Genomic DNA, 27,495 nt, shown 5'->3' on the forward strand with positions numbered 1-27,495 from the left:
TCAGAAAACAGACTTGAGGGTTTATTTAAAATCCAGGACAAGGATCATACACATTACTAAAGCTAGAGCAGCTTGTGCTGGAACCATATATATATATATATATATATTTTTTAACAATGACCAGTTGTATGCAAATGGATCTAGAGGTCAACAAGGATCCTTCTCTGAAGCAGCAAATAATTCCCTGATAGACGGTACAGATCTGGTTGGGCCGTTTATACATTAGAAACTGACTTTCTGCTTCCCACCAGCATAATGAAACAAACACAGATTACCTGTGACATGGCCAAGTTCTAGATTGTTTACCCAGTTATTTAGCCAAGAGCTGTCTTTTGTCTCCTTAGAAATCAAAATCAGGAATAAAAAGCAGGAATGGGTGAGAAAATAAAAAGAAAACACAGCTGTATCTTCTTGTTTTCAGAGGCTGGGTTCGGACTTGGGTGCAGGCTGCATGGCCAGCTCTGCTGGGGCAGGGCCTGGAGAGGAAGTCTTTGCCCAAAAGAAGGGTCTTTGTCTTCCTTATAGGGGCACATCATGGCTGTTGAACACAAATCTGGTTAAGGTATTTTAATTGTAAATTATGTGGCATCCTTTTAAGGTTTATAAAAGGGGATTTAATAAAAGACTGCTAGGCAAGATGGATAAGTCTTAATTTTATAAAGGCAGTGAAAGAGATTGAAATACAAAACCAGTAGTAAGTAGGACAGTGCAGAGCTCATCTAAATCACCCTACTGGGCCATGAACAGACCTGAGAAGGACCAGTGAACAGTTCCCCTCTGCTTTTGTTTCCACCAATCCACACCAGCCAGCTGCTGCTCCTGCTCACTCTCAGCTAATGATTTTTGCCTCCTGTAACACTGAGAAATCACAAACAAGTTTAGGAACTTCCACATCCTCAGACCAAAGCTCAGTCCTGCTTCATTAGCACCACTCTCATCCCTTCCCTCTGGTCCCAGCGGAGGAGAGAGTCCTGTGTCTCCCCTCCACTTGGGCTCTGCTCCAGACCTTCCCAAACATGTGTTCCTGGGGTCGTGCCCCTTGTCTGTGCCATCCCTTTCTCCTCTATTCTATGTCATTCCAAGAGCAAGCAAATATGCTGATGTATGAATCGCTTGGGAATCTTGTTAAAATGCAGATCATCGTTTGAGTAGTAAGGCTGTATTTCCCATCTTCAAAAAAAAAAAATCCCCCTTTTTGACCCCATGTATATACTCTTCATTTTCCTCCCTCCTTTTTAGCGACCCTTTATAGCAAGACTTTCTGAGAGTGGTGTCTGCTGTCAGGGTGTGAGCCTTTCATTCACCTTCTCTGCTCTGTCTAGACAGAACTCCCATTGCTGCTGCTGAGTGGGACTTGCTCTCGTCCATACGCCGCGCTCGGCAATCTGCTGGCATTTCTTGGCGTCACAGCAGAGGGCCGGTGAGGTTGCCCCTCCCTCCTTCTTAGAACATTTTCTTTTGACCTATAGGATGCCTCTTGCTAACTTTTCTCCTGTCTCCATCTTTCTCAGTCTCCTTTGTTGGTTCCTCCTCATTTGCTCCACAACTAAGTTTTGTGCCCTGGGGCTTGGTTCCAGGCCCCCTCCATCTGTGTCCATCTGTGTTCTTTCCCTGGGCCACTCCTTCTGTGTGCACGACTTTACAGGCCTTCCAGATGCCAGGGACTTTCAAATTTGTATCTCCAGCCCTGCCCCTCTCTTCATGTGCCTACTGATATCACCTCTTGGATGTCCCATAAGCACCTCAGACCTTCTCACGGCCCAGACGCAGCTCTGCTTCTACTCTTTCCCCAACAGTGCTCTTCCTCTATTTTCTAGCTCAGTAAAGCCAACCTTGTTTACCTAGTCACACAGCCAAAAATGTAGGCAGTTCCTTGACTTCTCTTTCTCTCACCTCCCAAATACAATCTATTAACTGTCTGTGATGACTGTACTTCCAAACCTTTGTGAATATATCCACCTGGTCTGAGCTCCCACCTCCAGTGGACTACAATAGGGAAGTATCTTGTTTCTCCTCTACAATGCATTATGACTACGTGGTCTTTTAAAAACATCCATTAGATCATGTTGTTCTGGTTGAAACATTCCAGATTTCCCATCACCTTACAAAAGAATCCCCCCTCTTTACTCGGCTTCACAAGGCCCTCTGTGGCGCCGCCTGCTTCTCCGGGACCTTCCTGCCTCTCTCCCCTTCACCCAGCCGCCTTGCTCTAGGCTTTCTTCATTTCCTCAAACAAATCAAGTTTGTTTCTCCTTTGGAGACAGCAGGATGGGGCCCTGTGCTGGGTCCCCGATTCCTCCCCCCTCTCCCCACCTCCTTCCAGTTGGGCTGTCTTCTTGTTTATTGCTTGTTTGCTTTCAGGGAAATGCCCACCCACTTCTCTGGAACCACATTTCCCAGCTGCCTTGACAATGGCTCTTGGAAGATTTGGCCAAGGAGATGCTGGAAGGGAAAAAGTACAATTTCTTTTATGCTCTCTGTTTCTCTTTCCTTTTTTTCCTCCCCTTTCTTTCTACTTTCTCCAGCCCCTCCCCACCTCTGCTTACAGGGACATTTTCCAGCTGGGATGAAGTGCTGCCCTCTGCAGTGGTTCAGCATCTCCTTCAAAATTGCAAATTCTGTTAAGGAGCCCTGCCCATGCCTGTGGCTCGTGCCATGGTCCGTCTGTGGGGTCCATCATTTGGGCCCCAGAAACGCTCCCTCCTTCTGGTGGTGGCTCCTGAGCTCCTAATATCTGTTGCTCTATTGGATTCTGAATTCTTCCACCGCCAGTGTAGCCACTTCACTGTGTTAAGGTTGTTTGAAATGCCTACAGTAGTTTCTATTCTCCTCTCAACACGAGCAGCTCTCACCCATGAAGGTCATCCTTTGGACAGCCCTCCCTCAGCACACTCTTGGAATGCACCTATTCAGGTCTCACTGTTGCACTCCGCACTGTCATTGCTACACATGGCTGGTTTTTTTCTTTATTTCTGTGTTGGCTTGATGCTGTTTATCACTGTATTCCCAGAATAGTATGTAGTTGTCACTCAATATTTATTGAATTAATGAATAAAAAGAATAGACTAAGATTTGTCTAAACTGAACACTGGGGAGGTGATGTAAATGAAGGGAATGATAATTGGGCTTCTAAACACAAACTCCAGAAAGGAGAAAGAAAGTAAGAGAAATTAGGCAAAAAAAAAAAAGGGAAAATGTTACCCTTTGGGCAGAAAGACAATTAGTGGGGAAAAGGAAATGTATTTATTTAATATCTACTAATGTGTCATTTCCTTATATACATGACTTCATTCTGTTTCCACATCAATGCTGTCAGGTAGACAGTCTCTCCATCTTACTGATGGAGAAACTGGGTATCTGAGGAGTTACGTCCCTTAGACAAGATCACATGGCTGTAAAATGTACAATAGGATTCCAGCCTATAGCATCCATCTGTCTGATTAGGGCCACACCAGGAAAGTATATCATAGCCTCAACCCAAGCCTACCCTACTTTTATTTAAAATGCAGAAATTTTATATGAAAATAGATAAGCTACTATTTCTGAAGCTCTTATTTTATCCTGTTAAACCAATGGCCATCCCCAGAGAGAGAATTTGAGAGATTTTTTTCAAATTGATTCCTAGTATTTCTTGCCATTTATACTCCCTTCCTCTTCTCCCAAATAAACTGAAAGACCGTGATCTACAGAACTAAGTAAGTAACAATACTGCCATCAGCTCAATGAAGTGGGCCTTTGGTGTTTTCTTCCAGGTTGATCTCAGAATGAGCCTGTTTTAGTGATTTAGTTTGCAGTAAGGAAGGGGCTTAGGGGAGAGGCCCACCCCATATATCAGCAGCATCCCATAGACCATGAAGTTGTTACTCAGGTATGTGCTACATATGGCATCAATAGAGAAAGATGGCCGAGTTCTCTTCAAATTCACCAGGCCTTTATTTGTACCATCACCTCTGTTTTGTCAAATTTCACTGAAGAGCTCTATTATCATCTCAAGGGGGACAAATGAATTCTCAGTCCTTTCCATTTCCTACAATATGCGAAGGTCTGAAAATGGTGGGTGATGTTATATTATGCAATTTTCTATTATAGGGAAACTGAGGAAAAGAATCCTAAATGGTAGAGGGAATAGTTTTTTCCTAATGCTAATTTCCCTTGTTTGGTTGATTCAAGTCAGGCCATTAACATGACTTTGACATTGCTTTTCCCCTGATTTGTACTTAAGATTTTTTCCTATCCCTAAACATCATGCTCTCATAACACTGAAAACTTATAACAAACAAACAAATCATGGAAATTAAATGGCAATAAAACTGTTGTTGGCTTCATATAAAAAATATTATCCAGTATTTATGGCTATTATTTCCAGAAACTTGGCAATTGTAACCATACAAATGATGAAATTGATTCCAGTCACAGTCCATCTTTGTTTGGAAAGGAAATACCAGTAGTATTTGAAAAATGGATTGTTAAAGACCTTGGTTTGCTGAAGGTGGCTCATATGTTCTATTTGCTAACACAGCATCTTGTTGGGGGGAAAAAAGATATGTGTAACTTTTTCCTACCCCAGATTATTTTCACTACAGATCTTTAGAGCAGGAAATAAAAAACAGCTAATGGTTCATGGGGCATGTGGTATTAGTTTAAGCAAAACCAAGCCCTGGTCTTGCTGACCGCCTCCTCTTTCCTGTGCTGTTTTGTCTATGCTGGCCTTAGAATATGTCAACAAATCTCTTTAAAGCTCAGATGGGAAGAAAAGATGGTGATTCTTTCTTTCTGTAAAGGAGTAATTTACAACAGATGTGCTTTTTTAGAAAGGTACAAGTTTGTCTTGTAAAGTATTTGTAAAGAAAAATAGCCTCCGGATTTCACAAAGTAATCCTGACTTGGTTTTGGAGAAGTCACATAGAGCATTGTTTTTATAATATTAATATGATTCTTTTCTCACACAATTTGATTATAACTCAAAGATTAGGTTTTTGAGAAGAGCCAAGTTTGAATATCTGAAACAATGTAGTGAAGAAATACCATATGTGACTTGACGGCTTTTTGACAGGGACCTGCAAGGAGCTCGATTTCAGGCAGGAGACACGGGTTAAAGTCCCAGGAACGCTTTTCAACCAGTAATGAGACCTTAACTTCTCTAAGCCTCAGTTTTCTTATCTGTAAAGCAGGGGAGCACCTGCCCTTGTCATCCAAGTGGTAGAATAACTTTAAGATGCTCTATAAGCCATAAAGTTTATCCTTTACAAAGGTAAATGATTGTTTTCATAACAAAATTTATTCAAGAAAGAAACCTTCAGGGGTTCCACAGCTTTGTGTATATGACATTGTGTACATAAGAAAGAGAATCTTTCATTGATTAAAAACTGAATTAGTAAGTAAATTAGTAACAAAGCTTGTGCTGTTAGGAGAGTAAATAATAAATTCTGGCCCGGATTCAGCCATGAGGCTTGTTGAAGAACAAATCACTGATTCTACCTTTATCAGCATGGACAACGTCACAGGATAGAAGGCGTGCGCCTTGCATGAGTTGACTAGCTTTGGGCTATGAAGAATGTACTATTTTTAGCAGGCAGGAATATTGTAAACAGATGCATCTACTTATTTTCAGGTCCCATATCTCAGATGAGTACAGATATGGCTGGAGATACCCAGGGAGAGGGAGCATGGGTTGGGGCAGAAGTTTGAGTTAGGACATTAGGCGACTGGTCTCGGGTTTCCTCACGCAGGAAGTGAGAATACTTGCCACCCACCTGTAACTTTTGTAAGGATCATGTAAAATGATACATTAAAAATAATCTATGCTCGCATTAGGTGACAAAGAAGTTATACCAATGTAAGAGTCCTGAAATATATTCTAAATAAGAAGGGAGCAATTTGTCATTTTCATTAAATTTCATAAAATTTAGCATTTGTAAGTTTTATACTATTTCCTTTTTTAGTCTCTTCAAATTTTTAATGATATTAGTGGTTAACATGTATTGAGCATTTCCTATGTTCCTGACATTTGTGGTAAATGCTTTTAATGGATTAAACTCATTTAATTTTATAACTATCACAAAGGTAGGTTCCATTATTTCCCCCATTTTACAGAGGAAGGTAAGTAAATTGCTAAAAAATCACACATGAAAGGATTGGAGCCGGGTTTAGCAATAGAGCCAGTTAGAAATCTAGTCATCTTCTAGGTAAGATTGGGGTCGTCTAGAATAAGAGAGTAACCCCAGCCTTCTCTGGATATTCAGTTGTCCTCTCTTTCAGTTCTGCATTTGAATGCCAACCATTTAAACACACATTTGACAATGAAACACATTATTTCAGAAGAGGTTTCTTAAAACACATACATGTACTTGTAACATTTTTCTTATAAGTAGGAATAATGGAAAACTAGTCTGTTATTTGGATTCAGAAACAAGTTGGGTACTCTGTTACCTGCTGTCACTCAGGTTTCAACTACAGAACCCAAGGAAGGGGCAGGAAAAATCCCACCCGCCAGCAGTGTCCTTACATGAGCTTTCAAATGACTTGAGGGACAGAGACTTTTCCAAAACCCTTATTATCTTTTCTGTAAAATGGCTGATGTGTAAACAGAAGGGATTTTAGGGCACACTTTATTTAACCTTTTTTCCAGAGTCTAAGGCAGGCAGTGCTCTGTCCTAAGCCACCATAACCCTGCAATGTGCTTTCACATTTTCAAAACCTTTCCACAAGCTGTTCTGACTTTACAGAGACCTGTGAGGCCTACAGATTCTTTTCTCAGCACTGATATTGTACTGTCCTGGGTGAAAGTATACTCTGTCACTTCTTTTCCTCTCTGGCTCCTTGGGAGCAGCAGCCTCCCAGCTTCTGCTGTGGTTCCTATGGAGGTGAGCCTGGAGCCAGGCCTTCCGGCCCCTTCACGTGGGAGCCCCTCTGAAAGCACAACCTCTCTTGGGGCAAAATGACCTGAACTCACAAGCTGTAAAGCCACTCTCTGGAACGTGCACTTCTTGCCTGCTGGCAAGATTAAGCCAAAGGTTTTGATATTGACATATAGCCCTAATATTTAAGAGTTTTTAAGTACTAGAAGGAGTTATAAGGGGTTACCTGAAATAATTTGAAAGAGGGAGATTTGGCAAAATTCGGCTCCTAGGGAACTCTCCCTCCTAACATACATCTGCATCCCTGGGTGTTTTCTGTAAGTTTCATTCACATTTACATTTAATGGAAATTAAATATTTTATATGCTGCCCTTTATAAATAATAGTTTTACTGAATTAGAAGTTAACCTAGTCCGTTAAGGGGTTTTGGATTTCCCTTGGCCTTAGGTCAGTTTTGTTTTTGATCCAAGAAGCTATTCCTTCCGTTCCTTGTCTTTACCCCGCGAGCTCGTGGTCTCCTCCTCCTCCTCGGCTCCCTGGAATGTCTCCTCCTCAAGTTTTCCTCTCCCTCTTTCCTCCTCCTTCTTTTTCTTCCCTCAGTCTACTCTTTTTCCTCTTTCTTCCCTTTTTTCTCCTCCTATCTTCTTTCTCCCTCCCTCCCTCGCTTTCTCTTCCTTCCTCCTTTTTCCTTCTTGGCTTTCATAACAATTTAGGAGTGCCAGCTGCCATTTTTAAATGCCTACTGCTTATACTGCCTAGCCCACGGGACATTTCTCTCCAAATTTTTTTTTTACTTTACAACTACCTTTAAGGTTACATGCAAAATGTATAGCATTAAATTAACAGGACAAGGCGCAACTAAATGTGATGAAAAATTGCATTGTAGAAAATGAATACTGAAAATCATAGGGGCTACCTTGCAACAGAGTAAGCAAAAAATTAAGACTAAGTAGATGCTCATTCTGCAGGAAATCGTGTGCAGAGTCAGCAGAAGGGAGGAAAAATCTTCTCGATGTACTATTACAAAGAACCTACCATCATTTTCCAAAATGTAATCTGACAAGTTAACACTAAGTCATCTGGGGCAAAATTAAACATACATAAAAGATTTCATATCTTTGGGAGTTCTCTGTGATATTACAAAATTTTGTTTTTAATATAAGCAAAAATATATAAAAATAATTTGAATTCTTTCAATAAGGAATTGTATCCATAATTTTATTCCTACTACCACTACTATTAGTAATACTTATAGACATTAGGTACCAGGCATTGTACTGAGATCTCCACATCTTATCCTATTTAGTCTCTTTTATAACCCTAAAATGCAGATGTCCTTGAGCGCTTTTACTTTTTAAAAGAAAAATATACTGTCTTAAATGATGTCCATCTGTCCTTTTAACCTTGAATATATCTCAGAATCCTTTAATGTCTCAATGGTGAGTTCCTATTTTTAAGGAAAAGAGCCAAGGCACTAAGTAACCTGATTAAGATTGGATGTAATGAAAACTAAGTAAGACACTAAGGTAAGATGCATTAGTCAGCGGTCTCTGAGTTGCCAAGCTACTCTCTTGAGAATTCCACTATTCTGGATTTTGGGCTGCAACATAGTCTTCTATATCTGAAAAAGAAGGAATATTGGCCCAGAGAAAACATTCCATCACTTTGTGTGGCTTTATTGAATCTATACTTCATATCTAATATATTTTCCAAAGGTTAGAAGTAAAGATGTGGAAAGAAGTCTGTTTTGCAGGGCATTTTACTGAATGAACAAGAAAGCTGTGTAGCAAAACCATATTTAGCGTAAAAAATTAATCACATAAAACATATTCCAACACAATCATACATGTGCCAACAGAAGAGCTGTATTCTATTGATTGTAACAGTTTTGTCTCAGAGCAAATTTCAATCTTATTTCTCACTTTTTGCTAAAGGTTACATAGGAAGACTTTAAAGGAAAAGCAAAATTATGAGGAAGATCAGCTCTTTGGGGTGGCAATCTGTATGCTTCCTCCAGGAAATCATAAATGAGTAAACAAATGTTCTGGTTTGCTGGGATCATTCCATTTTATGGTCATCCTGGCATGAGATTTAATAGCTGCCCCACTTGTAATTGTGTGATACTCTCTCACCTTAGAAACTGAAATAACATTAATTTTATAATTATATTTTGAGGAAACATTCTACATACCTGCTGATTGGTACAGCACAGGTGTTCACCAGATTCATTTACTATGATATCAACAGGGCTGATAGTGATCACCTTGGCAGGACCACGAAAAGCACCATGACTGTGGCAGGATGCAGCTGGATGAGGGACCCAGCCCGTCATACACATCCCCTGGTACCCATCACTTTGGTTTCTTGTCCCCACTTGGAACAGAATCAATGATTGGGGGCATTTGTCATTTTATTTGAAAGTCAGTGAACAGAATTCTCCAAATATGTATGGTGGTACTATTGATTCTTTAGGTCTTTAAATTTTCCCAAATATCTCAAAGCTGGGAAGTAGATACTTTTTCAGAAAAACTGAGTTAACTTTCTGCTGTGACATGTGGTAGTAAATAGGTGAATATGAAAGAATCACTATATTTCAAATTTGCAATTCTTGATGCTTATGGACTATTTAAGATTTTTTAAAATTTTATAGTCATTAGGAAAACTTATAGAATATAAATCTCAAATGTACTCAGATTTATAGCTATAGCTCTTTTTTAATGGGTAATTTTTTTCTTACATCTTCAAAAGAAACCTTAATAATGCATTAAAAAAAATAAAGTGTTACTACAAAGCCTTTGGATGATTAACTATCCTATGATATTTCTTTCATCCAAACTGGTTTACAAAGGAAAGCAAAAATGACAATAAAAGAAATGTACCAATTTATTCTCTACTAATAAAGTATTGAACATTAGTGAAAAAAGTATGAAATGTTGGAATGCAACACAGAGCAATTCCATTACCCAGTGCAGTTTTGGGTCACATACTGTGTGTAAAGAGTAATTACTTCATTGGTTGGTGACCACAATAGAGGAATATAGAATTTAATGAAGAAGATTTTAAAATGAAAGTTTTATCCCAAAGCATTTGCTTTTTCATTTTTTTATTTTGGTATCATTAATCTACAATTACATGAGGAACATTATGTTTACTAGGTTTCCCCCTTCACTAAGTCCCCCCCACAACCCCCATTAAAGTCACTATCCATCAGTGTAGTAAGATACTGTAGAATCACTACTTGTCTTCTCTGTGTTGCACAGCCCTCCCCGTGCCTCCCCCCACATTATACATACTAATCATAATGCCTCCTTTCTTTCCCCCCCTTTATCCCTCCCTTCCCACCCATCCTTCCCAGTCCCTTTCTCTTTGGTAACTGTTAGTCCATTCTTGGGTTCTGTGATTCTGCTGCTGTTTTGTTCCTTCAGTTTTGCTTTGTTCTTATACTCCACATATGAGTGAAATCATTTGGTACTTGTCTTTCTCCACCTGGCTTATTTCACTGAGCATAATACCCTCTAGCTCCATCCATGTTGTTGCGAATGGTAGGATTTGTTTTCTTCTTATGGCTGAATAATATTCCATTGTGTATATGTACCACATCTTCCTTATCCATTCATCTACTGATGGACACTTAGGTTGCTTCCATTTCTTGGCTATTGTAAATAGTGCTGTGATAAACATAGGGGTGCATCTGTCTTTTTCAAACTGGGCTGCTGTATTCTTAGGGTAAATTCCTAGAAGTGGAATTCCTGGGTCAAATGGTGTTCCTATTTTGAGCTTTTTGAGGAACCTCCATACTGCTTTCCACAATGGGTGAACTAATTTACATTCCCACCAGCAGTGTAGGAGGGTTCCCCTTTCTCCACAACCTCGCCAACATTTGTTGTTTGTCTTTTGGATGGTGGCGATCCTTACTGGTGTGAGGTTCAAAGCATTTGCTTTTTAACATTTTGCCAGGATTACAGACCATCTTATTTTGGTTTTTGGTGGCCCGGGGTGAGGTGCTGGGGGTAGGGTGGGAGTGCAGAAGAAACAAAGACAATTAAGAGTAGCAGATTTGTAAAACTCTCAGCCCATCATCAAACATCTGTAATTGCATTTTAACTATCTACTGGAAACAGTCTTTGTAGATTCCTTAAATGACACATCTTCACTAGGGTCCTATGTTTATATTTATACACTGTGTTATTGACATGAAATCTGCTGGTTTTAAACACCTCTTTCACTTTCCACTGTTGAATCAAGTTCCAGATTTGATTTTCTTGCTGATCATGGTTCCTACAAGATAAGTTCCTAGATATCTTCAAATCTTTTCTTGTTTACCTCACAGGGATTCTGGATAGGAACTGAAAGCATCTGGGGAGAATGGGAAGGTCATGTGGTATATTGTGGGGAGAACAGACTTGGGCGGAGTTGGCCTGTTGGGAGTCCTAATCCAAGCTCTGTCAAGTCTCCCTGGGCTTCAGTTTCCTCTTCCATAGAGCAGAGAAAAATATTTACATTGTAGAATGGCTGTGATGATTGAATGAACAATGAAAAGCACTTTACAGTTTCTTAATAAGTGTCTATTTATATTCTACTATTTTCTAAAAATAAGGTATAAAAATACAAAAATTCACTAAGAAAAAAGCAAACCATATAAAATCATGTTCAATGAGTGCCAGTTTACTTATTTCTTTTACCCATGTTCCTTCAATAATGTTGTTGGAGAAAATTAGGGAAATATTCTGATTATAAAAGGAAAACATATTAATTGCAAATAATTTTAATATTACAGGAAAATAAGAAGATAAACTTGCATTACCTTTAATATTCTGACACATTCCCTTCATTTTTTTCCAACCTACCCATTTGAAAAAAAATTTAGGATTATGCTCTATATCAATCACATTTACTTCCCATTTTATTCAGTTTCTATTAGATCATAGCATTTTCATTGTCACAAAATATACTCCATAAACTATTTCTTAAGTCTATCAATTGTATGTACCATAATTAATGCCATCCAACATGTTAGTGGTTTTTCTCCTTTTGTTTTTATAAACAAACCTGCAATGAAAGTTTTTCCAGATGTTTATTGACTATATCATACACCAATCTTTCAGTGCTCATCATTCACAGTTTAATTACTTAAATATTTGGTACAATAAATGCCTTATTATGGTTTCTCTTTTGTGAAAAATTTCATGGCTACAGTTACTTATTCTACAAAATTTTAAAAACATTAATCAAATTCCGTTTTACTCCACTCCAAATACATTACTGTTGGCTTGAAATTGCATTATGCATGTAAGTCCAACTGAAAAAAAAAAGAATATATTTTAATATTCAGAGTTATAATGCAGAAACACAGTATTCTGTTTCCTTAAGATAGATTCTATACATTTCTTGTTAAGATTATGCCTAAGTATTTTACATATTTTATTGCTACTGTGAAAGAAATATTTTTCACATTATAATATTGAACTGATATTATTCTCAATGAACTTTGATTGTACAACCAGCATGCTTGGACTCCAGCTTGATTTATTCTGTATATAGAAAAATATTTGAAAAGCACTTCACTTAATAGTAATAAATGAACTTAGCTGATGCTTGAGAGAGAAAACACTGAGGGCCATGGAGATGATTAGAGCAGAACAACTTTGTAATTATGTAGAGAACTAGGAGCCACTGGTTATTCTAAAGTGTACAATTGCATAGATGAAATTAATGCATTTTGTTTTATTACTGGGGAGGGAAAAAAGACAAGAAATTACTGCACCCATGTCTGTAGTGACAAGTGAAGAGTGACTTTTGAAGATAGTGGGGACCCCAAGAGTACTTGGTTGTTCCATATACTTTAAGCCTTATGCATCTCATATACATCATCATCTGACAATCCTTTTTGGTTTAAGCAAGGTGAAAAATGTAGACAATATCTCCCATGGTAATTAAATTTAAAATGAGGGCTCATGACTGGTATCTAAAGATGATGTTATAAAACTGGCCTCCATGTCCTCAGTCTTACGTACCCTGTTGTCCTTGGAGGCTACACACACACCTGTCATTCACTTGTCCTCGATTTCAAAGGTGGCAGGATGCCAGTCCCAGCCAAGTGTTCACAGTGCAAAGTGCTTTCAACTCTTCTGAAATGAAAGTCAGTATGTAAATGTGCAACATGACGACATTATTATTCTAGCTTCCTGGCTGCTTTCAGCAAGCACTGACTGCCACATGAGGTCTCAAGTGTTCTGGCACAGTGTGCTAGTGTTCAAAAGAAGCTAAAGTAATGAAATTGGATCTACATTTCCATAGATATTCAAGCTGGCATGGAGGAATGGAGTCATGGAATCAGGGTTGGATGATCTCCACCGAACAGCCTAGGCAAGTGCCTGTGATGCCAGGCTACTAAGCAGAATTTTCAATCGTGAAAGGCCACCACTATTTCTTCCTCTGGGTCTAAAATTACAAAATGTGCACATTTCCCCCAGGCTCACATCACTCTCTGGGTGCTTTATGCTCAATCCTCACCCATTCCTTGGAGCATACTAGCTTTGCTTAAATCCAGCACGTTTTAAAAATGAAGAACTAAGTACAAAGAGGGGGGAAAATGTCTTAGAACCTTGACTAGAGCATATGCTACTGTATAACGTATGTGACTATTATTCTTAAGAGGGGAACCAGGCTTACCATGAATATGATCTACCTAAGGTACAATCTAGGAAGTGCCAATTTAAGGATTTCAGTTGACCTTGTCTTTTTTTTTCCCTTCAATTTTCATTGCTCACAGGTATTCTCATTTGCACCCAGCATTCTCTGCTGTTGAACTATCTGGAGCCAAGACTAAATTTGTCTGTAGGTGGTAGGGTACAAGAAACTAGGTGTGCTAAGGATGGAGTCATGGTGCATCCAGGGTCAGTACAGATTCTGGATTTGGTCATTCTGAGACCTGACCTCTATCTTGCAACTTTACACCTCCCCTCCCCCTGGCTGCTGAAATGTTTGTTCCTCAGGGCAACAGCACCAGGACATGCCTTGTTCTTTGCAGTTACCTTTATTCTTGTACGTGTCCGTGATGCTGGGTACCCTTCCTCCTCCACCTCCCTTTGTATCCTGAAACTTTCATGGGCTTCAAGTATCCATTTATATATATGCAGATATGAAGTTTTTTTAAGTGTAAAAATATAAGATGGACAATTCGAAGAATTCATGCACTAAAGAATACCTAATACAGAATCTCTCTTTATTGTCTTTTAGGACAGTGAAAAAAAGGGATTTATAAATAAAATCTATGCCATCCAGGAGGTATGTATCAGTGTCCAGAACATCCTAGATGAAGTGGCTTCCTTTGGCGAAAGGATAAAGAAGTGAGTGATGATGACATGTGAGCCCTGGCTTTCTGTGGGACATAGTGTCCATTTGTTTCTTGGAGGGTGAAATGCTATTCTTTTTGGCAGGGGACACGCCTTCTGGGTGATTTATTGCTCAGTTTCATCATTATTTACTTTGTTTCTGCCAGTCTTGGGTTTTATGAAACTTCTGTCAATTTCCTCCCTGAAATTTAGAACATATTGGTTGGAAAGAAGTCATACTCGTAGCTTTGAAGAAATAACACAATCCTAAATTTTAGCACATTTTCAGAGTGAAAGACTTTGTTCTTAAATGGAATATGAAATTGTGGTAAGAAAAAAATAAACCAAGAAAACTGAGGATTTCAGGTAATCAAGACACACCTACATTTTATTATTGGTCAAGTATGTTTTCATCAAGTCATACTAAATTTTAAGAAAATCATATTATATGTAGCAACCTGCAAAAATATTCTTTCAAATGTGTGTATTTAAATAGCTTTTATGAGATCATAATTATAGATGAAATAAATGAGTGCTTTGTCAATTAGAAAATGCCTGGAATTTTTATAATTATAAAAACCTTTTTTTTTAGAATAAGGAAATACAGCTTCATTGAGATCTAATGTAAAATTAAGAAACTTTATATTACATTACTTGTGTTTATTTCAAATAATTTTTATTAATGCTTTTAAAAACAACTGCTTAATTATAAAAAAACCACAAGGTAGATTTGCAATAAATGAATATTAGTAAAAAATATACTAAGGCCCCATATTGTTAAACTATGTGAATATGGTCTACATAATAATTGCTAAATGTCTGTTCAAGAAGAAATGCTGTATATCTGGATAAGCTTACATTTTCCTAGTATCATGTTTATATTCATAACCAAAAGTGTTCTGCAGACTTGCATCCTTGGGCATATACAGGATTTGAAAGGAGTAAATTATTTAAAGGTGTGAGTCATTCATTCAGTGCCTTTTATGTTTCAAAGTATAATGCATTTTGTATAATTTTCAATACATTTCCACATATGAATAGGTGCTGAGTTTCCACTTTCTTATATTAGAACAGCCTTCCTCTCACTCCAAATGTGCCTCTAAGCAACAACTCAGATTTCTGAAGACTGATTTCCACATCTTTTCTCTTTCCTTCTTCCTTTCCATGTTATTTCTATCTCTAAGAATGGTCCCTTGTTCTCCAGTGTATCCACTGAAGCATAGTGTAAAGTCCTAAAAATTTCCCTATTGAGTATTGTTCTTTCTTTGAGGTGCACTGTGTTTATACCTGAAGGAAGCTTCTCATTTATTCCATAAGACTCTGGGTCATCTCTGAGGTCAAGCTAGTGAATGCCTAAGGGGAAGACGATTCTTTTTAAATCTGGGTGGTAGGAGACCTTAGAATAAATGCTTGGTGGAAAAACATGGCCAGAGGCTATGGACTGGCCATGGGGAAAACTGGGTTTTATAAAACTTCTCATACATACAGACTGAGGTATAGGAACACGGTATACGGTCCAGTGAGTCTTGTGGGAGCCATCTTCTGTGACAGCAATCCTTCAAATACTAAAACAGAGAAATTCCCCTGGGGTCACATGGGATAAGTTGCGTCTATCCAGAAAGCAGATTCAGAAGCATCTTTTAGTACAAAGGGAATAGCCCGTATAATTACCATATCTTATTACTAATTAATTATACCAGAACTTTTTTGAATCACATCTCTTTTTTGGGAGGAAGACCATATTCTAGATTAAGATTTCACAATGCCCTGTGGAAATACAAAAGGGCTTTTTTTTTTCTTTCTGATATTAGCTACACTGGTAAGGATTCTTTGCCATTTTTCCTTCCAAGAGGAGAAAGGAGAACACAGGGAGCCCTTCAGCGAGGCTGCCCAGAAGGAGGGTTTCTGAGTGAAGAGCCAGTGCCCTCCCATATGGAGCAGTGTGACGGATGGCTCTGAGCTCAGCCACAAGAAAGCAAGCAGACCCTCAGCCTTCTGTTCTCTCTACAAGCAGGCGGAAGCAAGGGAAGCACAGGTGTTAGGAAGCGAGGGAAGCCATGAACTCTACCTGGTGACAGTTGCAGGATGCTCACTCTGGCCATGGGAGGAAAAAGACAAAGATAGAAAAGCCAGATCACAAGCATACTGAAAACAAGACAATGAAATTGATCTGGTTATTTTACTGTCAACATTTCAGGGAACATTTGACCTAGACACAAAAAGCAAGCCATATGCCACAAAGCTATGGAATAATTCCAAAGTGTTGTGCTGAGGCACAGTATGGGAAGAAAATCTCTGAACAGTCATTCTTTATTGAATCAAAAACTGCCCTTGACAAACCCCACCCTAAGTGAATACAACATACATTACCAGGAAATTAGAAGAGAAAAAAACCCCAAACATCATACACAATTTATTTTCCTCAAGTGACTTCTGCCTTACAAGAAATGCCATACTTGGATTCCTAGCTGGCTCTAAAATGTCACATTGGTTCACATATATCCCTTACCGCAACTACCAGTCTTCCTTGATGTATCAGCTGTCCCCTACTTACAAAGGGAGGGAGTTGAAGTTTAAAGAGGTTGGTTGACCTATCTAAAGCCGCAGAACAGAATCCAGGCTTTGGACACAGGTCTGCTACCTTCTTTGCTCATTTCATTAAACTTGCTAAAGAATCACTCGACAGGATGTTAGTTCCTCTTTGGAGGCTGAACGAGGTGGCAGTGGTCTGCCTGATACCACTGGGGTATAGTTAGATACCCCAGTGTGAAGTCTCCATGGTTCTGTTTTCTTTATAATTGTCACTCTCTCTTAGAAACTTTCAAGAGATTCACTGCAGAACTTCTACACAAAAAGTTTTAGTCTTTCCATGTTCCATTTCCCTAATTTCCCACATCATCATTTTTGCTTTTTCTGTCTTCATTTTTCCTCCTTTCCTTTTGTCCCACTGCATTTCTTCCCATCTTCTTAGTACTGTCTTTTTTGTAACTTCCTCTACTTCTTTCATTGACCCATTTTCTTTGTTCTGCTGTTATCTCAATCACTACTCAGTCTTGGAGCCTCCCTGACATTCTACATTATCTATTACCAGAGTATGGGGACACAGCAGAGCCATCAGCCAGGCCCTGTTATTACCCACTCTTCCAGCTTACCTTCCCTTTTCATAGTCTGTCCAACAAATCTACCATGTGCGATGCTCTCCTTTGCCAGAAATAATATAGGGAGACTAGTAGGCCATACTGACTTTATTTCTTAAGTTATCTGTGTATTTCTGGGAAGAAGAGCATGATGGCAGGTGAAGTTTTACAAGACTAACTGCTCTGTTCCCCCTTCCCGACTTCTAGCTCCATTTGAAACATAGGTGAAGTGGGAAGTGAGTATTCCTCTAAGGAATTCTAAAGGTCAGAGGATTTGCACAACAGTGTGAGGTTTGGGTCTACAGACAAATGCTGTACATTTTATTTCCAGTGTGGGGGATTCGGTGAGAGTTGATAGAAGAAAGAATGGTAAGCCCAGGTGCATTCTCCTACGTGAAAAGTTGGAGAAACCCAAGATTGGGTGCTAGCTTTAGAAATATGAAAACAAAATTGTTTTGTTGTTTTACCATGTGGGGGGTCACCCAAGTAGTGCAATGACTTTAGGCCCTGAAGTCACCTGGGACAATCTGGAGGGGTTGGTGGCAAGGATGTGTTCACGGAGCTGATCAAATTAGACCAACTTACATCCTCTGATAGCCCACTACAGCTGGATTCTATTCCAGAGAGAAATGCAGTCCTACTGGATAGATCCCTAGTCCAGATTTTAAATCAGAATCACATTTATACTTTAATCTTTGTTTGAAAAAGTAGAAAGTGCTCAGATTGCTGATGTGTTAATTTCTCATTCAGTACGTTCAACTGGACCGTCCCATTCTTAAGCTGGCTGGCCATTGTAGCCCTCTGTGTGTTCACAGTCATCCTGTACTTCATTCCACTGAGATACATTGTCCTTGTCTGGGGTAAGTGAAGCCTTTGTTTTTTTTAAACTGCCTTAGCTGCTAAGAATAAACTATTTTTAAGGGATGAGTTATATGTCAGTAGTTTCCTGTATTTATAGTCGTGAAGCTACTCCATGATGAAAAGAGACAGGCTAGTTAAAAATCACAACAGTATAAAGATTTAGGTCTACTGCAAAACGCATTTTTCTTATCTGGCACCATAGGTTCCATCATACTATAAATGTAGTTGTGCAGATTCTTCAAAGTGTAGCTTTGTCTAGAAATCACTCTGATTTATTTTCACCACTTTAACGTAAACAGAGGCATTCTGATCCATACAGTGCATTTAGAACAATATGCTTTTGTGCTTTGTACTCTATCTTGTGAGTGTCCATCAACAGGGTACTATATATGGCTGCCTTGTTAAGAGGTCACCTTTAGGATGCAGGAAAAAGTGTGCTGGCATTGACAGGCTGCTTAGGAGCAAGAAACCTTTATGCATACTAAACAAGAATGCTTCTTCAAAAACCTACTTTAAAGGCAGTATTTCTGAGTCCTATTTTTAAGGCAGTTATACTGCACACTTCTTATGCACCTAGACTCCATTTTAGGTGGTGGTTTCGCATTCTTTACAGTTTTGGGGTTTTTGTTTCTTTATTCGACAAAATTCTTGGTTTCAAAAACTCACTTTTCAGTCTCTAAGGTCAACTGACATATAAAACTACATTAATGATATATAACTAAAACTGAGTAGAAGTATAATTCTCTACTTGCCCCTGGCCTGCATACACCGAAGATTACTAAATCTATACAAAAAGCAAAGAACCAAAATGGATCTTAACTTCAGAAAGCATGTGCTTACACAGAAAGCAAAAACATCAAAGGAAATGTTCTTTTATTTTTAAAGCTTTTAAAGAAATATGCTGGAATAAAGTGAGAAAGGATGTAATGTCTCCAAACCCTCCTGTTTCAAGATTCTTCTATTCTTTTTGGACTATCTTGTCATATCTTGAGTAAACCCTTAACCATCACTATCATTATTACCTTTATATCTTGGTTAAGGAATGGAGGATGAGGGGAATGATTATTTTTATCCTTATTATTTTCTCTACTTTAAGGAGACAGTTTCAACTAACACAGTACTTTGACTATACAAGGGAAGAGGCATTTCCACCATGTTCTTGCTTCCCTATTGTAGGTTCAAGCCCTCATCTTTCATTCCTTCCTCTGATATTTAAAACAGATGCTATTTTATTGAAGGAATTAGGGTAGGGCATTAGGTGTGGTAGTTTATTACCTCTAACCTACCTCAGGTCAGACCTGCCATCTCAGTAGTGATAGGTGGTGAACCTCTGGTTTAGATTCCCCAGGTTCCCAGAAACTGGAGCCCATGGCAGACATCTGGCTATGTAACCTAGGGTGGCCTCACTGGCTAGCTGTCTCAAATGTAATTTTTAGAGAATGTTGGGGCCTTTTGTTTCATCAAATGAAATAAAACAAGAACAGTATTTCTATAGTGGTAGGTGATTGCTGAAATATTAACCTGAACTCTAAGACGTGGGTGTCAGATGGGGAGGCAGAGTAAAATCATGGCTGCAGAAGTTTTTTCTACTGAACATCCTGAAGAGCCAAGATGCTCTAATTTATGGCCCAGTTTTGCCAGTCTATTGATTTCATATATTTTTTATGTGAATATGCTTGGTAATTTATTAAGTGTGATATAAATGTAAAAGAGAAGACTTATCTCACTGAAATTCTTCACTGTATCATAGAATATGTAGATACTTCTAGTTTTGTACACTGACATTTTTGTCTCATTAATTCATTTGCTTGTATAACTCCAATTTCGCCTGTATTTACCCCTCATCCAGTTTGGTCTTCAGGTACTGCATAGGATTAACTGTAGAATAATTTAATATGGGTAAATGTGGCTCATCTTTAACGGTTCTTGGCCATTCTACTCTAAGAAGTGATTTAAGTTAAGTCAATCCAGCAGCATCTTTTGTAGGCATTACATTTAAATTTTTTATTTAAAAGGAAAATTGGTTTCTGAAAATTTTAATGCCAGAGATGTAGAAACAGAAACTTGTTCTTCTGATGAGAATTTAAGATCTACTCTCTTAACAGCTTTCAGCTATGCTAGTATTATTAACTATAGTCAGTATACCAACCACACATTATCATGATTTATTTACTTTATAACTGGAAGTTTATGTTTTGATCTTCTTCACCCATTTTGTCCAACCTGCCAACACCCATGTCTGGTAATGACCAGTCTATATGAGCTTTTTTTTTTTTTATAGGTTCTACATATAAGTGAGATCACAGTATTCATCTTTCTCTGACTTATTTTACTTAGCATAACTCCCCCAAAGGCCATCTACATTATTGTAAATGGCAAGATTTCCCTCTTTTTTTCTGGCCAATATTCTACTGTGTGTGTGTGTGTATATATATATATATACACACACACACACACACACACATACACATTTTCTTTATTCCACATCTTGGCTATTATAAAGGGTGCTTCAGTAAACACTGGGTGTGCATGTATCTTTTCAAGTTAGTGTTTTCATTTTATTCACATAAATACCCAGAAGTTGAATTACAGGATGATATGGTACTTCTATTTTTTTGAGGAACCTCCATACTGTTTTCCATACACCAATTCACATTCCCACCAACCGTGCATGAGGATTTTTTTTCCTCCACATCCTCACTAACAGATGTTATTTCTTGTCTTCTTGATGATAGCCACTCTACCAGGTGTGAGGTAATACCCCACTGTAGTTTTGATTTCCATTTCCCTAATGATTAGTGATGTTGAGTATCTTTTCAGGTACCTATTGGCTAGCTGTCTTCTTAGGAGAAACTTTTTTAGACCCTCTGCTGAGTTTTTAAGTAGTTGCTTATTATTTTTTTAACTATTGAGTCACAAGTTATTTATGTATTTTATATATTATGAGATCTTTTCTAAGATTCAGTAAGTTGCCTCTTCACTTTGTTGATGGTTTTGTCTGATGAGCAGAAACTTTTGTGTGATATAGTCCTACTTGTTTATTTTTACTTTTGTTGCTTCTGTTTTTGGTGTCAAATTCAAAAAATCACCAAGACTAATGTCATGTTGCTCACTGGCTATATTTTCTAGGAGTTTTGTGGTTTTAGGTCTTATGTTCAGATCTCTAATCTATTTTGAGTTAATTCTTATGTATGGTATAAAATATGGTCCAGTTTTCCAACACCATTTATTGAAGAGACTATCCTTTCCCCATATATTCTTTGCTCAGTTGTAAATTAAGTGACCATATCAATGGGTTTATTTCTGGGTTCTCTATTCTGTTCCATCAGTCTATGTCTGATTTTATGCTAGTATCATACTGTTTTGGTGACTATAGCTTTGTAATACAGTTTGAAATCAGGGAGCATGATACTTTCAGCTTTGTTCTTCTTTCTTAAGATTGCTTTGGCTATTCAGGGTTTTTTGTCTTTCCACACAAATTTTAGGATTATTTGTTCTACTTCTGTGAAAGATGTCATTTAAGTTTTTATAGGGATTGAATTGAATCTGTAGATTGCTTTGGTTAACATAGACATTTTAACAGTATTTTTCCAATCCATGAACAAAGAATATCTTTCCCTTTATTTGTAACATCTTCAATTTTTTTAACATCTTATAGTTTTCAGTGTACAGATCTTTCAAGTACTTCATTATACTTATTCCTCCATATTTTATTCTTTTTGATAAAATTATAAATGGAATTTTCTTAGTTTATTTTTCTAATAGATCATTATTAGTATAGAGAAATGCAACATATTTTTATATTGACTGCATAACCTTGTAAGTTTGCAAATTGACCACCCATACACAGAGGGCATGAATAGATGAAAGAAAGAGGCCAACCACTCTAGATTGGTAGGTGGCAGTTTTAATAAACAAGGGAACTTCTTTACAGGGCTTGTGTTGGGTGGCCTCAAGGCAAATAGATCTCAGCACCCACCCACCAGAATCTTAAAAGTTTATATAGAGGCCTTAACTGGATTCAGTCACATACATAGTCCAGATGTTCTCAACACCTTTCTCTATCAACGCTATATCCTTGGAACAGCACCCCTATGGGAACAGTGGGCAGAACTTACATTCCAACGACAAGAGAGGGTAAGCTTTTGATTGCCTGAGTCTAGCTCAAGGATCATATTCTCTCAATTACCTTTCCAACAACCCTGAAACTTTACAGAATTCATTTATTAGTTCTAAACAGTTTTTTTAGTGGAGTCTAAAAGGTTTCTGTATGTAATATATCCTCTGCAAATACTGACAGGTTTACTTTTTTCTTCCCAATATGGATGCCTTTTTTTCCCTCCCTTGTCTAAATGATCTGGCTAGGACTTCCAATACTAAGTAGAAGTGGTGAGAGTTGGCATCCTTGTCTTGTTTCTGACCTTAGAGAAAAAAAATTCTGCTTTTATTGTTGAATATAATATTAGCTGTGGGCCTGTCATATATGGCCTTTATTATGTTTAGGCATGTTCCTTCTCTACCAACTTTGCTGAGAGTTTTTATCATCAATGAAAGTTGAATTTTGTTAAATGCTCTTTCTGTGTCCTACTGAGATGAGCATGTGATTTTTGGCTTTCATTTTATTAATGGAGTATATCATAACTGATTTGCAGATGTTCAGCATCCCTGAAGTAAGCCCAAATTGATCATGGTCTATGAGTGTTCTAAACTATCGATGAGTTTGGTATACTACTATTTTGTTGAGGATTTTTGTGTCTGTGTTCATTATGGATATTGGCCTGGGATTTTCTTTTCTTGTGTTTTATTTGTCTGCTTTTGGTACTGGAGTAATGCTGGCCTTGTAGAATGAATTTAGAAGTGTTTCCTCATTTTCTATTTTTTTGGAAGAGTGAGAAGGGTTTGAATGCTTGATGGAATTCACCAGTGAAGCCATCTGGGTCTGGACTTTTGTTTGTTGGGAGGTTTCGATTACTGATTCAATTTCCTTACTAGTAATCAGTGTATTAAGATTTTCACTTTCTTTATGATTCTGTCTTGGAAGATTGTATGTTTCTAGGAATTTATCCATTTCTTCTAGGTTACCCAATTTGTTGGCATATAATTCATAGTAGTTCTCTTATGATCCTTTGTATTTCAGCAGTGTCAGCTGTACTGTTTTCCTCTCTCATTTCTGATTTTGAGTATTGCCTTTTTTTCTTGCTGTGTCTAGCCAAAGGTTTGTCATTTTGTACCTTTTCAAAGAACCAGCTCATTGATCTTTTCTATTGTCCTTTTAGTCTCTAGTTCGCTTATTTCCACTCTAACCTTTGTTACTACCAACTTTGGGCTTTGTTCTTATTTTTCTAGTTCCTTGAGGTGTGAAGTTAGGTTGTTTGAGATTTTTCTTGTTTACTGAGGAAGGCATTTATCACTATGAATTACTTCTTAGAACTGCTTTTGTTGCATCCCATAAATTTTGGTATGTTGTATTTCCATTTTCATTTGTCTCAAGGTATTTTTACTTCTAATTTCTTTGTTGACCCACAGGTTCCATAACATGTTGTTTAGCATCCACATGTTTGTGAATTTTCCAGTTTTCTTCTTTTATTTCTAGTTTAATACCATTGTAGTTGGAAAAGAGGCTTGGTATGATTTCAGTCTTTTAAAATTTATTAGGAGTTATTTTGTGGCCTAACATGATCTATCCTGGAATATATTCCATATGTTGAGAAGAATGTGTATTCTGTTGCTTTTGGATGCTTTCGTTTCAGGTTGAAGAAGTTCCTTTAACATTCCTTGTAAGCCAGGTTTATTGGTGATGAACTCCTTCAGTTTTTGCTTGCCTGGAAACCTCACTCTCTCTCGTTCAATTCCAAATGATAACTTTGCCAGATAAGAGTATTCTTGGTTGGAAGTTTTTTTCTGTCAGCACTTTAAAATACGTTGTGCCACACTCTCTTTGGGCCTATAAAATTTCTGCTGAAAAATCTGATCATAATATGCAGGTTTCCTTGTACATAGGAGTTTTTCTCTTGCTGCTTTTAAGATTCTCTCCTTTAACTTTTGAAATTTTAATTATAATGTGTCACAGTACAGATCTCTTTAGGTCCCTCTTACTCTGGGTTTCCTGGATTTAGATGTCTCTTTCCTTCTCTAGGTTAGTGAATTTTTCAGCCAGTATTTCCCTCTGGAAAGACAGAAAATTCAGTCCTTAGATATATGTTTAATTAGAAGCCTGCCCCTCAAGCTGCAGCTATGATCATAAGCTTATCAGCCTCTTTCATAGGAAGACCGAGTGTTGGGTATTTTGCCTCTTGCTGTGCCTTGAGGGTGATATCATTTTAAGAACTTTCTCCATTGGGTATAGTCCTGTGGGATCTGTGAACATAAGCCCAGATGGCCACTAGAGCTAGGTGGTAGTATAGCGGTGTCCCTGGTAGCAGTTGCAAAAATTGTGGCACCAGACAAGGATATAAGTTTCTTTCTGGGAGATACTGGCAAGATGTAGCAAGGCAGAGGGAGAGTACAAGGACTGTGTCCACTGGCCTTTGTTCCCTGACAGAACCTTCAAAGGCTCCTATAACTATGGCAGACCAGAAGCCTGACCCTTGGGCCAAAGCTCCTGGATGAGGAAATAGTCTTTTCTCTTGGAAAGCCTAAGGGTGTTTTGCAGTTGGTCAAGAACATCCTCTCCAACTGTCACAGTCGCACAGGACTCAAAACACAAGCACCCCTGGCCTCTAGAGCCAAATGTCCAAGGAGTGTCTTCCGGGTGGCAGTCACAAACACTAGGTCACCAGACATGTATAAAAGCTCCCCTCTGGGAGATACTGGCATTCTGAAGTATGGCAGAGGCAGAGTGTGAAGACAGCGCTTGCCTGCTTTAGCAGGGTAGATGGAGTTTGTGGAAATATTGCCTGTTAGCCTCTGTCCCCAGCGTATTCCTGCCTCTCTGAACAATGCTTTAGCAAATGAATCTCTTTCACATAAAGTCCGGGTACTTTTAAACAGCTGCTTCTGCACTGGGCCCAAGAGTAATTGTCTCTGTGTCCATATAATTTAATAGCCATTTCTCAGTTCACTACAGTTCTTTGGGTTTCATGGATGCAAGCCAGATGGTTTTCAAAGTCAGATGTTTTAGAGGCTCATCTCCCAGGTGCAGGTCTTAAGGTTCAAGTGATCAATGGGTACAAACCCTTCATTCCTCAGGGAGAAGCCTGCTCCAGGTTTGTGAGTTCCCTTCTGATTGCTGGCCACTGAGTCAGGGGTGGGGAATTTAAGGCAAGATTGTATGTCAGCTTCTCCTACCTGCTTCAGTGTGGCCTTTTTTGCATTTGTCCAGTGTGAAGGAGTTGCACTGCTAAGTGTTCAGGTCTTTTTTAGAGAAAATTATTCCATTTGTAGCTGCAGATTGGGTGTATCCATAGGAGAAGGTGAGGTCAGGATCTTCCTGTTTCCATCTTGAACCACCTCCTAGAAGTAAAATCAGACATAAAACCAAGGAACCAGACATATATAAAAGTTCCCCTTGGAGAGAGACTGGAGTGTGGCAGAGGGAGAGAGTGAAGATGGTGCCAACTGACTAGAGTAAGGCAGAGAGCAGAGATAGTACCTTCCAGGAAAGAAAAAAAGACAGCATCCTCCAGCTGGAACAAGGTGGAGGAAGAGCACCCCAGTAGGTCCCCAAATGTGTGTCAAGTCAGAAGCCTGACCTCCAGGCCAAGCTTCAAGCCAAGCAATTAAGCCTTTCCCACACAAAGTCCAGGCACTTGTCAATCAGCCAATTCCACAGTGGAATATGGGACAGGTGAGTCTGAGCACGTGAACCACTTCTAAGGTCACTGTACCCTTGTGGGTATCGTGAATGCAAGTCCTATTGGTTTTCAAAGCTACGTGCTTTGGGGGCTTGTATCTCAGGTGCAGGATATAAAAGTTGGGGGTACCTGATGTGGGGTTTAAACACTTCACTACTTGGAGAAGTTTTGGCCTTTGAGTTCCTTTTGAACTGTGGGTTGCTGTGCTGCAGGTGGGGTTTATGGCCAGACTGTAACCCAGCCTCCACTACCTTCTTCAGTGTGAGCCTTCTCCTCTTGTTTGCCCAGTATGTGGGAAGAGGTGAGTTTAGGATCCTCTAATATTGCCATCTTCAAAGCTGTTTATGTTTTGAACAAGCTGGTGGTAATCCCTTTCTCATTTCAGGTTATTGTGAGGAAAAATCAAGTCCATATGTCTTCCAAACATTTAGCTTGCATAACAGCAACACCTCCCCCAACTAAAAAAAAGATGGTGTATCTTTCGAAAAAGGGGAAAACCAGTAAGTTAGACTTCTTGCATTAAAAACAATCCCAATCCAAAATGTTGGCAGACAAGTTTCATCAGAGATGAACAGTAAAGAAAGACAGCTAAGCACACTGGAGGGGCAAAACAAGATAGTCATTGCATATTCTTGCCAGGTGCCTTTTTTACCCCCGAATAAAAAGCCTTTCCTGCTGGGAAAAAGTGACTAAAGTATAAACAGAAAAACAGCAGCCACTGAGTTGGGAAGAGGAAAGAAGGGGAAAGAAAGGGGGAAAAGAAGGAAGGAAAGCTGAGGAAGGAAGAAAACTGCATTTACTGGTTCATGCAGTCAAGACTGAAGGGCAGCTAGGTCTAGCTCTTCAAATCAGTACAACACTTTTGCCAGAAATGTTTTCTGTAACTCCAAACTTGGGAGATTTCAATAATGTTTGATCTGTCACTTTTTCAGGCATCAATAAATTTACAAAAAAGCTTCGGAGTCCATATGCAATCGATAACAACGAACTACTTGACTTCCTTTCCAGAGTCCATTCAGATGTACAAGTGGTATGTAGGGCTCATTATTATTACTATTATTTTAATGTAGTATGGCACTGGGTTTTACCTTTTATATCCTTTTAAGTTCAAAGGCTTTAGAAGAGTCAGGTAAAGTTAATAAAACTTGTAGCAGATTTTGCTATTCAAGAATTTGGCCCATTTTGACTGTTATTCAAGAACTTATAGAGGGAAATGTAGAATGAGAGGAGGTTGCATAAAGAACCCATCAGGGCTGTTAGGGACAATTTTTCTTCCAAGGATGGTTCTGCAGGAGATTTTGAAAGGAAGTCACTATTAAGTGAAGGGAGGAAATAGCAATATTAGATGAAGGCAAAGTGTGCTAGTGGACATTTAAGAGACTATACTTCTTTGCATAATTTACATTGAGTTTTAGAGATGCATTATTTTGGAAATCAGTGGAAGGGGGGGTTGACTCCTTTTTGAAGACTGGAGCATACCTCATTCCTTTGAAATTTTTTGAGGTTAATTTAA

At 38.5% G+C, this 27,495-nt stretch overlaps 1 protein-coding gene across 23 annotated transcripts in view; it reads left to right on the forward strand.

Annotated features, from left to right (window-relative positions):
* The window catches only part of MCTP1 (multiple C2 and transmembrane domain containing 1), a 514,406-nt gene that overhangs the window by 484,426 nt on the left and 2,485 nt on the right, over positions 1 to 27,495 (forward strand). For 20 of the 23 annotated variants that reach the window (XM_073233844.1, XM_073233837.1, XM_037012104.2 and 17 more), the window contains 3 exons: positions 14,097 to 14,206; positions 18,079 to 18,188; positions 26,915 to 27,012. In XM_073233844.1, the coding sequence (XP_073089945.1) occupies positions 14,097 to 14,206; positions 18,079 to 18,188; positions 26,915 to 27,012 (318 nt within the window). Of the gene's footprint in view, positions 1 to 14,096; positions 14,207 to 18,078; positions 18,189 to 26,367; positions 26,483 to 26,914; positions 27,013 to 27,495 lie in introns of all 23 variants that reach the window. The other 3 variants (XR_012130151.1, XR_012130148.1, XR_012130150.1) reach the window with 3 other exon arrangements.

Source organism: Manis javanica, chromosome 1 (genome assembly GCF_040802235.1).
Source record: "Manis javanica isolate MJ-LG chromosome 1, MJ_LKY, whole genome shotgun sequence".
In the NCBI taxonomy this organism is placed as follows: Eukaryota; Metazoa; Chordata; class Mammalia; order Pholidota; family Manidae; genus Manis; species Manis javanica.